The 12,150-nt window shown below is 34.3% G+C and overlaps 2 protein-coding genes across 2 annotated transcripts; one reads left to right on the forward strand and one right to left on the reverse strand.

The window, feature by feature from the left end:
• Positions 1–18: 18 nt before the first annotated feature.
• LOC18050442 lies at positions 19–2,938 on the reverse strand. Its single transcript, XM_006445525.2, has 6 exons — positions 2,678–2,938; positions 2,414–2,467; positions 1,877–2,125; positions 747–1,020; positions 530–607; positions 19–300 (listed from the first exon to the last, which is right to left on the reverse strand). Exons 3-6 carry the CDS (start codon positions 2,104–2,106, stop codon positions 241–243), a joined length of 642 nt encoding a protein of 213 aa, XP_006445588.1. The 5' UTR covers positions 2,107–2,125; positions 2,414–2,467; positions 2,678–2,938; the 3' UTR covers positions 19–240.
• A 7,123-nt stretch (positions 2,939–10,061) lies between these two features.
• Positions 10,062–10,662, forward strand: LOC112101164 (arabinogalactan peptide 21-like). The gene has a single exon (XM_024191679.1). It carries the CDS (start codon positions 10,189–10,191, stop codon positions 10,369–10,371), a length of 183 nt encoding a protein of 60 aa, XP_024047447.1. The 5' UTR covers positions 10,062–10,188; the 3' UTR covers positions 10,372–10,662.
• The last annotated feature ends 1,488 nt before the right edge of the window (positions 10,663–12,150 follow it).

Below are 12,150 nucleotides of genomic sequence, written 5' to 3' on the forward strand. Positions count from 1 at the left end.
TACTTCAGAGTGGTGCAAAAGCAAGAAGATATGGTCATGCAAAAAAGCTCTTTAACTGCACAGAACCTTGTGATGTGAAATAAAAACAAAAGCCAAGATCCAAAAAAAGTAGATAAAAGCATTAAAGATGACAAGCCTATCTCAAAAAACAATTAGATGAACATTGATCCTACATGGCACAGTACGAAGACAATCTCTACAGAATGAAAATTTTCATCCTTTGATTCTATCCCTTCTCTTTCACTCTGAATCACTTTCCATACTTCCCATGGCCTTCAACCCTCTAGGTCTTTGCTGCTGCTGCATATCACATAAATAGACACATCACACACAATGTCATACACTCTTTTTGGTGCTAAATGAATACACAACATATTTGTTTTATGAAGTAAAAATTTTGAACTGCAGATCTCAAAAGAGTTTTAAAGAAATGAAAAATCCAACATTAAAAATTTGTATTTCCTTCATCCTTTTGCAGAAGGAATATGAATACGACAAAAAGGAAAGGGGAGAGAGACTAATTGAATACCTTCTTAGAAGTTCTCTTCTCCCTCACTTCATATCTCTCTCGGCATAGGTCCGATAACCATGCACCTGGACTCACCAACTGCAAACATACAAAACAACAAAAGCAAACCCATCAACGAAAACCCAGATAGAAAACATAATATCCTTTCCAATTTTATTTTTTTTTATTTATCCATAATTTCCTTCTGGCTAATCGAGGTTAGATAAGGATAACGTACAAGTATACTTCTTTGGATCAACTTGGCCCTTTTCTTTGGCCTCTGAGAGGGCTTGCAACCTTTCATAGCCATGAAATCCTCTTCCTTTTCTTTGTTGGACAGTGTGACAAATAGCCTTGGCCACACAGGAGGTTTTTTTTCTTCCTTTAGATGATCAATAAACAGTTTGCTGCTATCATCCAATCCCAGTGAACCCCTTGTTGTGTAGTATCTATCTTCCTTCTCTGGTGAAGTCACTGAGGGTTTCCGGCTAGTCATTGGCAAATCGGAGTTCCTGCAGCCAGACATGAGATAATAAACCATTAGCACATGAGAATACAAACCATTAGCAACTTAAGTTGCAAAATCTTCTTCTGATTCATGAAAAATCATGAGAAAATGGAACTAGACAGAACTTGATTACAAGCATTAACCACTCCAATTCTTCAGTTTGGACAACCTATTAAATCAATATTTTCTTATTCTCACACTTTCTCAAATCCAAACAGGCTAGAAGTTCATGGGAAGAAGCAGCATCATTAGTGTTTCCAAATCTTTGGTTTGGCTCTAAAGAAATTAATGGCAAACTAAGTAAAGAAACTGGGATCTTTACGGACCCAAAATGTAGTCAGGTTTCAAGTTTTCTTTTTCCCACATTTTCGGTAACCAAGCATGTTATATCTCAAGCAAAAATTACCTTTTTTTTTTCTTTCTCTAAACTGAAATCATCTGTTGCAAACTCAATAATTAAACAAAAACAAAGATAAAATCATTTTTTTTTTTGAATGTCTAAGCTTAAAATATATTCAATTTTACATCAAAATTCCATTTTTCTCAGTTTTCACTCTGAGCATTTGGGTTTGTATCAAGCTACAAAATTACAGTCACAGCAGTCAAATGCCTCTTGCAACAACCAAACAAAACCACCAGAAATTCTCACAAACATCACACAACGAAAAACTTTCAATCTATTTGTCACAAATATAAATATCCGTTGGAGATCCTTTCTCAACAGAAAAAATAAACTACAACAAGGGGTTCACTGGGATTGGATGATAGCAGAAAACTGTTTATTGATCATCTAAACAGTTATTTAGGCGATTTGGAGATCCTTTCTCAACAGAAACAACTCGGGTATCTTGCTAACTTACTTGTTTAGGCGATTTGGAGATCCTTTCTCAACAGAAACCACACGGGACGGGATTTTCTTCTTTGACAAACAGTCAGTAGTTGATTTGTTGTTGCTGCTGTTGTTCTGGTCGAATTGTTTAGATTCTTTTTTCACTTTACAACATCTAAGCCTCTTTCTGTTTCCCCATTGTAGCACAAAATCCGTTGCCTCTTTCACTCTTTGGCTTTGATTCTTCCCTTCCTTTTCCATTATCTTATCTTTCCCTTTACTGCAACGGCATATTAACATGACTATACTTAGAAAACATATCTTAAAAACAGAACCTTTACCAATTTTTTTTCTAGAATTTTATCAAATTGAGAGAAAATCCAAGTGAGAAAATTTGCTAAAAACTCATCAACAAAATATAATGATTATTTGTGACACATAAAGCTATAGAATAAGGTGAGTTCACACTAAAATATTTGAAAAAGAAAATTCCAAAAGTTTACTATGAAACAACCGGAAATTAAATGAATCATACAAAACAAAAATTGTAAAATTTATCAGTACTGACCTGAGGATCTGTGTAGAATGGAGTAGAAATTACGAAAAGAGTCTCAAAATCAGCCTGCATTTCAAAACCATTATGGTTAGACTTATCAGACTGAAATTTTACAGAGAAAAAGCAGAGCAGTGATCTATTCTGTTTGGTTGCTGAGGAACTATTTGATTTCCAGAGAAAACTTAGCAAGTTATCATTTTGTTTCTCAGCAGCCAAACAAACATTTGACTGACAATGTAATATAGATAGATTAAAAGAGAGAACGGTCATTATTACAAGATAAAAACTTCAGAGCCGTAATGGACAAAAAGACAAGTCTCTTGCTCTTCTGCTCGACCTTTCTCTGCCTAAACAATGAAAATTTTCTCGAGAAAACAAGGGAAAGAGAGATCAGTGGATTTCAAATTCTGGGTATCTTTTAGTTTTTCAAAATGGAGGCTACTAAATGTGAAACAAACCGGCTGCTTTTTGTGTTATCTTCACCAAAACTGTCTCTACAGTTTTTCTTCTCTCCTCTGTTTTGTTATTTATTTTTCATTAAATAGGTCAATTTTATTAATTAATTCTAGCATTAAGTTTTTCATTTAATTTAAAGAGTGATGTGATTATGACCATCCGATGATGAATGGACGGTGTGATGAGGTCTCCCTCCAATTGAATGTTACACCCTCGCTTCAAGATTTGGAGGCTATTGGCTATTGTTTGTGGTGTTTGCCTCGGGCCTTATCAGTATCAGATAACAGGCAGAGAGTTTTAGGGGCACGGGACCCCTGGCTGCTATATCAATTGTCATTGTTCAGGAATTCTATTTTGTGGAGTGAGTGAGAGCATCTTGTCTTCAAAATAAAATCCAAGAAGGATTGTGTTTAAATTGTAACGCTGGCTGGCCATGGCTCATTCTTTGTTTACATTTTCAGCAAATGGTAATCTACTATAATGTTTGACTTTGTTATTTAATATATATTTTTTTTTATAATTTTAATGGTTCATTTAGGGTAATCTTGGGCTTGGGTTTTTGAATTAAAAATCCATATTGGACCGTGCCCTTTTGCCAATCCAAATCTTAAATAATGATCTTGCCGAATGGGGATATACATAGAGTCAGAGATGCAAATGCACAGCTCCACCTGCACCTGCTCGTGCTGCGAGTCATCCCTGAACTTCATTCAATAAATGAGATTTTCCCCCTGAACTTCAAAATGCAACTTGAACTTTGAATACTGCTCAGCCCTCACGTCATTCCACTGCTCAAAATATTATTTAAAAAGAATCTCAGCATCAGTTTGTTTTTATAAGAAAAAACGAACAATCACACAGTGGTTCAGCTAAACCAATTTGATTCCAGTCTTGTGAATCTGATCGGTTGCGTGATTGTCTTGCCGTTTCTTGGCTTTAATTTTGTACATCACAAAGAAAATATTAGTTTGCTTGAAAATGGAACGTCTTGAAAATGCTGCATACTAGTGACATGAACATGATATAGAATTTTTGAAATGCCTTGTCGTACAACAATTCAGCCTTGTTCTTATTTCACATATAAAGTACTGATGAAGAAATTACCTGCAAGTGGGTGAGGGTGATTGTTCTCTCTTTGTCTCCTTTCCGTAAGGTTCTTCTCACATTGGACTGTCATTCGTCTTCAATGTCTGCAGTGCTGTAGTTTGAAGAACGTGATCAGGCTAGGCAGTGCTCTAAATGCTGGGCAACCATCCATCAATAGTCAAGAAAGAAACTCTTCCAAAGGAGGCGAGTGCTCCCAATTTATGGACCTGGTGGGGCTCGAAGCTCTTAAATTAGTTAACGGACGTCATCCATCCAATGAGGGGAAACATTGTTGCCTCTCTGTATTGATGTATATAATAGGAGGAGGTTAAGGTTTTAAAATGATTCAATAAATTGGGATTCAACAACTTGTTCATCCTTGTCATCACTATTTGATCGAAATAGAAGGACCGTCAACACCTCCACCGACCACAAACTTTTCTGCTTTCGATCCCTGCTGCCAAATATGTTAAGCATTCGGTGCCATAATTTAGCAAATACATCATCAGGTTTATTAACTTTCCAAATCCTTGAGGCAATTCTTTAAGATCTGGACAACTTCCAGGTGAGTTTTTCTATCTTCTCGTGGGACAAATTAATTAAGATCTGGACAACTTTTTAATGATTTTTCACGACTGTCTGTCTCTACCGTAAAACATTCGTTCTTACCTAAAAAATGTTGGGCAAAATCATTTACCATATCATGCATCTTCCAAGATAAGATTCCACCATCATCATTTTTCTTAAATCGTTGGTACGATGTTAAAATATTCTTCACCAATGATTTCTAACTCATTATTTGGTTTTTCACTAAAGTAACCTTGAGCCATTTACAATTCCATTAATCGATCTTTCTTTGTATTGTAGTCTTTTGGAAAGACTGCAAAAATAAAAGAAATATTGTTTAACCATAGAGACAAATCATTATAATTTATAACTCAACATTGGAGGGGTCAAAGACCTTTCTCAACCTCTCTTCTAGTTTCCACATTTCACTCTCTAAGATATTTTGCCAATGTTTCTTCAGTATTTTTAGACCGCAGTAGACCCCATTTGTCTTTTCAACTAATGATAAGCCCTTGCACTTGCCTACAATTCTTGGACCAATTATTTCTAATTTATATTGTTTCTCATTTGACCCATAAAAAAAATGTTAACTTCTCAAACATAGACCAACATTCATCGATATATAATTTCTTAATTGATCTTATCATTTGGGCAACAATTTCCTTATGTGCAGTAATCAAAATTTTACTTCTATGGACACCCTTCTTTAAACAATAATACAAGGACTACCGTTTTGTTAGAACTCAAAGTAGAATGGAAGAAGATTCTTATCTCAGCAACAAGAATTAACAAATTTGATAATTCTTCTGATATCTCAAAGTTCTCCAATTCGGGTTTGGAGTAAACCACGAAGGACAACTCTTATTTTTCAAGCTACCAAGCCACTTGTTTTACAACTTATTAAATAATAAAGCAAAGCAACAGCTAACTCCTATTTTAACTCAAGCTACTAACAAGATATAGAGATTTTCCGGCACAAGACCCGGTCCTTTATGCATCCAACACTTGACCAAGCCTTTTAGCCCCCCCACGTCACTAGCATTGCTCACATCCAAAAGTGCCAGATACTTTCGATTGGGCTTCCTAGCCCTGGTGGTTCTGCGAGGTTCAACACGTTTTACTACAATCTTCATTCCACACGCCATCTAACATGGGAAGACATTTTTTTTTCCCACAATATGCTCTTGAACATGTTACATGAGAGATTAAAACCGGCCTGAAAAACGCATTAGAAATTCAAGGATACTGTGGCGATTCTAAAGTCATCGAAAGGCTCGATAAACGAACCCATATTCGTTCATCAAAATTTCCTGTAACCTCATCATTGTTATTAGTTAGACAAGTTAAGCAAGAGTTGTTTTCCCAGTGGTGCCCAACCCAACAGCCTACGTATGACTCGGTGCACGCTTCTCATATTCTCAACGAGATATCTCAGACTCATAAATGAATTTACTGAGGTAGCTTGTACCCGCTGATCTGGTTTCTCGATTGAAACCAGAGCAAGAGTTTGAGTTGGTGAAGGAACAACATACATTCTTCTTATGTACGTTGATGAGGAAGGAGCGCATTTTCAGTTCCTGTCTTCCACTCATCCATCACATCTTCCTTGTCGTAAGATGCGTCTCTGAGTTGATGAAGGCAGAATCATTCCAACAAGCTTTGATGGCTCATAAGATTGAGCTTCTTGACTCTTCAGCAGCCATTCAAATCGCATCGACCATGCCCAAAAAAAAAAGAAAAATTATCAAATTAATTTGATGACTTAATTTCTAATGCCCGAAAAATGCTGTTTAAGATTTTGGTAGACAAAATCTAAATTTATTGTTTAACCTCTTATTTTCTGAAGATTCAAATACTTTTTAACCTCTTGTATTCTCAAGATTCGGGTCTAGGTGGCCAGAGAAAAACACTGCTATATTTATTCTTATATAAATTCTTCTATTGAATTAATCTTTCAATTTATGAGATTGGAAATTGCGTTTGTAAGTCTATAATTTCCACTCCGTCATGCTTAATTACCATTTACAAATCTTTCTTTTATACTTTTTTTATGCGTAAAAGAAACGAACTCCCTTATTCTCGTCTCGTATTAGACCTTTCTCCTCTTTATTCATGCGACGGCACGTCATCCGAAGATTTTTAGTAAATAGGATTTATCATGTCAAGATTTTATGTGTATACGACTTGTCCTAATATGTATGCTTGGGTCATCGACCCATATTTTGTACCGTTGTCGTCTACGTGCTTTTCATAGAGATGATTTGTTGTCCAATAATTTCATTAGTTTATTTCCTTTATCTGGCTTCTCAGCTTTCTTGGGAACTTAGATATTAAAAGAATTATACAGAAAATTGCGTTTTCAAGGTCTCTAATTTACAAAGTATAGTTGTGGGAATAAAATTAACAACAAAAAAAAAAGAAGAAAGAAATTGTTGGCGTAAGCTTTACGTATATAAAAAAAAAAGGTGATATTTCTAATCAAGTTATGTATTCATATGACGATATGCCATTGACGAGTTTTACTAAACATGATCTGTCATCTACAAAATTAGTACATATACGACTCATCCGAATTGGTAAGCGTCAAAGCATTACTTATTCAATTTTCATCTATGTATTTTTACTAGAGATTATGATGATATGTTGTTCGTTGTCATGTCCTTAGTTAATTTCCTGTATATGACTTCTCTATCTGGGTTTAATTAATTCATGTCTGTTTGATTATTTTGGTTCTCGTAAAACATTTTCAATTGCAGCAGCATGCATTTAATTGTTTTGTAGAATTGAATTGGTTCGGCTTTGGGAAGCTGCGTGCATTTTCTTGATCGCTAATGCAAGCTGCTGCTCTTGCTTGCATCTACTATATAAAGAAATTCTGAGGATTTGCATATATTAAATTTAACTTTCCTTTGAAGAATCTAATTTCAATCCGCAGTTTGTTTCAGCTGCCATTAATTTCAAAAAAAAAAGTTAACAGGAAACCACGCATAAGTGGCAGTGTTAAATGGGAATGCCCTTTCTTTAAATTTTGCATGCTTTCTCTTAAAGCAAAAGGGGGTCTGATCATCTCATCAAAGTTTCTACCTTTGCAAATCGAAAGTTTGGTGGATTCTTGAATCATTCAAGCTCCGTAAAGTTCGATGAACATACAGAGAAAACGGGGACACCGATACTTCAAATATTGGCACACATTACGCACACATGACCCACCAAAAAGATTTTTGTAGGAGCCATGAATTCAAAGTAGGCAAAAGCATGTTGCTTATGAGTTCTTTAATACGCTATCGAACTCTAGATTTTTTTTTTCTTTTTTTAGCATTTTTCTGGCCTCATATTGAACTTGTCCTAGTCGCCGAATTTAAGTTTCTTCTCATCAACTTTATTGCCTTCATATACTAATTTTTTTTTCTTAAAAATAAAAAAAATGTTATGGCTATTCTACACAAGCGGGGCAATTGGTATGGTTACCAGTCGCATGTTTGTATTGATTAGATATGTAATGTTGCAAAGAAAGTCGACATGTTAGATCGTAAATTACAGAATCCGATCAACTAACATTTTTGAATTGGATGTCGACAAGGCAACAAAATTTTTGGTAGAAAATTTTATTATAGCCGATTTTTGTTTTTCTAGCTATCCATTTGTCTGGCTTAGCTAGCACACATCATCAACAGTTGCCATAAATTTCTCTTTCATTTGGATTTTAAGCAAAGGAAAAAAAGAAAAAAAACAACTGGGATTTCTTGGATTTCATATTTGATGTCAATTCCATCAATTTATTCCTTAAGGAATTTGACATGAAATAACATTAGGCAAAACGTTATTATATATACTATTGCCCAATAATATTTAAAGATCTTTTGCATTCGTTGTATATTATATACAAAATACATGCGATATGGTTTATTTAATTTGTATATCTATTTTTGGTCCTAAATTCGTTTGTTTGGGCCTCTGAAAACGTGTTCGGATTAATTTGAGGTTATGGTAGTTTGTGTCATTTTCATGGCATAGGCAGTGATTGAATAGTTAACAATCTTAACTAAACGTAAACGGCTAATTGACCTCTTAATTGCTTTTGAGGCTTCTTTAAACCCCACTTAATTGATTGCAAGAAATCAGGTCGTGAAATTTCCTTTTCTTTTTCCTCCACCCAAAAAGTTGACATGGAGAAGCAGTACTTAGCTTTATAAATGCTATAAGGTTTCACATTTCATGTATGCTAAAACCCAAAAGCATGAATCGGGCGGACATATAAGAACATCAAGGAATTTTCATACAATTACAACTAGTAGTTAACTTTGGAATTAAGAAAGCTATAGCTAGAGCCCATATTCAACTTTTTTTATTAAAAAAAATCGTCTTAGTAAATCATTTGCCCAAATAAAGACATCCTTAACCCAACTTTGTTTAAGTTATTAACAACTGCGTTCCTTTATTTATTCTTTTGATCAACTATCAATCAAATAACTACATGACTAACTCCTTCAATTTAAAATTAAAAAGAGCCATATGGGGCTATGCAAATAATTCAATATCAGTTGAGCCCATGTGAGCGTGTGATCAAAAAGCACATGGAAACACAAGAATATTAAAAAAAAAACTTGTAAAGCCATCATAGCACACCAATCAATCCCTCCAACCTAAAAGTGAATCCACCTAAAACCAACTCATAATTTCTCATTCTTTCCCTTCAAACCAACCATGGAAAAAGTATTGAGAACAATTTCCATCTGAATTGATTTCATACAAAAGTCTTGGTGTTTGCTAGAAAAAAAAAAATAATTGTAGAAGTTAAGACGTGTTCGTGAAGCATCATTAATGACTCCAAATTTTCATAAAGTATCATCAATTACTCTATTACATAAGCCCTTCCGATTTTGTTTTTGTTTTTTTAAAGAAAAATAGATTGTAGATTGTCAATTGATCATTTGAAGACCCCTTAATAATATTTCATGAAATTAAAGATGGTTAAATGAAGTTTATTAAAAAAATATTAAGTTTTATAATTTAAATCAATGTCACCATTTAGAGGCATCTCAAAATTAAGAGTAAATATCATCATTTTTTAAGTGTAGAACTTTAGATCGCACTATAGCTAAAACTCTTTTTATTTAACTTTTAGGTAATTGTGCCACATGTTTAAAAAAATACTTGCAACTGAGTTTTGAGTATACATATGATTATTTTGTACAACCGTTTGATGATAAAAATATAAACTCTAGAAATGACTAACTAGTGTTGTTTAATAAACATCCATCAAAAATGGAGTCTAAAATCTACACTCTAGCAAGGCAGCAACTTAAATTAATTACAGGGTCGGTGTTAAAGAAAAGAGAAAGTAAAACGTTTGGGCAATAATGAAATTAATCAAATAAATATCTCACCAAAAAAAGAAAAGAAAAAAAAAAAAAACAGTAGTAGTTAAAGAAGAAGACAGCACGAGCAATGACCCTACACTACACACAAAGCCAGCTGTGAGCCAACCAAGACTCAAAAGCAACGTCCCAACGTTCACAAAACCTGTTTATATAAACCACCACTCCACTCTCTTTATTCTTGCAATTTCCAAAGAGCTGTATCACTACTACACACACGCATCAAAGCTTCATTCATTTTCTCTTCACTTTTTACAGTCTTTATTTGAAGCTAGCTAGCTAGCCGATTAGTAATTAGCAATGGAGGCAATGAAAGTGAAGTTCTTTATTGTTGCTTTGATGATGATGGCTCTGATGGCCATTGAGAAGGTGGCAGCTGCTGATGCTGAGTCTCCTGCTCCTGGCCCTTCTTCTGATGCTGCTCTCTTTGTGCCAACTTTCTTTGCTTCATTCATTGCTTTGGCTTTTGGGTTCCTCTTTTGAGCTCTCATTTCCAACTCAGTCCACCCATTTTGGTGGGCTGAGCTTGAGGTTTTCTTTTCTTTATTGATATTATTTATTGAATTTTAGGGCATTTTTAGTTTCAATTTTAATGTTTTAACGTGGGGTTTGTTCTGGGGTGTGACTGGTGGTTGTATTATATCTTGAGTATGACTTGATGTATCTATCCATTCTATTATGTATGTATCATTTATACTTTTTTTTTTCATTATTATTATTATGGTTTAGATTTGATCCATTTATTGTAATTCTACTTCTCTCATTTGTATGAAATGAATTTCATTTTTTTTTTCATATATGGTTTTATATATTTTTACATTCTCCTTCAATAATGAAATTGGCTTGTTGAATTTCAATTGTAAAATTGTAATTAATCTTCAAGGGTAGCCAAATAATTTAACCATAAACACAAATGAAAGAAGGGAAAATTGGCAATTTTTATTTGTGGGCATTTGTGGTTGTAAAACGATGTGTATGACAACTTTTGGCAGATTTTGATGAAGTTGTCTGATGATCATGATCATGATGTACAGCTTTTTAATATTGTGGGGTCTTAAAATTTGATGATAATATTAAGAAGAGCAGCGAATTTGAGAAGCTTATTAATGGTTTGGAGGTCACGTGATGGGGTGAATTTGTGAGTTGCATAAGCTACACATTTATGGCCAACAATTTTCTCAAGCACAAAGAGTTGTGGTCCACAATTTTCCTTTGAATGTGAGGCAATCACAAACATTAGCCAAGCGCATTAAATGGTCCAAATAATGTTGTCCCAAATAATGTATGTTTGGTTACTTCTAGGATGAACAATGCAGCGTAATCACAAAACAATCTTCTTCTGCGAAAGTTCCGAGGATTAAGTAGTTGGTGATTTTCATACTGTTTCTTTGCTCTGAGTCATTAGTAATCTGTGAAATCCTTCATTTTCAAATGAGCAATAATAACAAAAGTAGGTGAAATAAGGTAGCTTCTAGGCACCTCCATTTATGTGGTCAAGGCTTGAATCGAGCAAAAGATTAATTAAACCATTTAATTATGACGTCGTGAACTTGTTAACAAACATACATGTGAATGGGCTCTCATTGAACAACCCTTGTCATTGGGACAGTTACAATCCCAGTCAATTTCTTTAATTTTCTTTAATTTAAGCATTTGCATACCTCACTGATTATCTCAATGAGCGAACTTCAGAAACTTTAAATGCTAATTTTCCTATAGATTCCAACTACTTCATGTGCCAAATCAAATAAGATATGCACTCCTCTTTAATACTTTTCTTTTGTTTGTTTCTACACGAATAATGAGCTAAAGGGGAATAAACACTTGGCATACAACCTACAACTATGTCATGTGCTTTGCACATGGAGTCCAGCAAAGAAATAGCACAAGTACAAAGACAAAAGAAGAGTTGAGTTGGTTAGAATGAGGTTTGTTTGTGCTTCAAGCTGCAGCACAAAAATAAGAATGTTTGATCTATTCCACCAACTTAATTGGAATAAATCATATGGTAAGAGTAGCTGCCAATTCAACCAAAGAAAAAAGTTACTCTAGCTACACGCATAATAGGAATCGCATTGCAGGAAAATCTCATCTGCCGGCAAGTAATTTACTGGATTATAATTCTACAAATTAAAATAAGAAGAGAAAATGTTTAATATGGGTACAGGAGTTTGTGTTACAACTTTTATGGTATTACTTCATCCAACAACACGAACAGAAGCCATTTTAAGACTTGCTTCGGCTTAATATTACAGCATAAGC

This window comes from Citrus clementina, unplaced genomic scaffold (genome assembly GCF_000493195.1).
Source record: "Citrus clementina cultivar Clemenules unplaced genomic scaffold, Citrus_clementina_v1.0 scaffold_2, whole genome shotgun sequence".
NCBI lineage: Eukaryota > Viridiplantae > Streptophyta > Magnoliopsida > Sapindales > Rutaceae > Citrus > Citrus x clementina.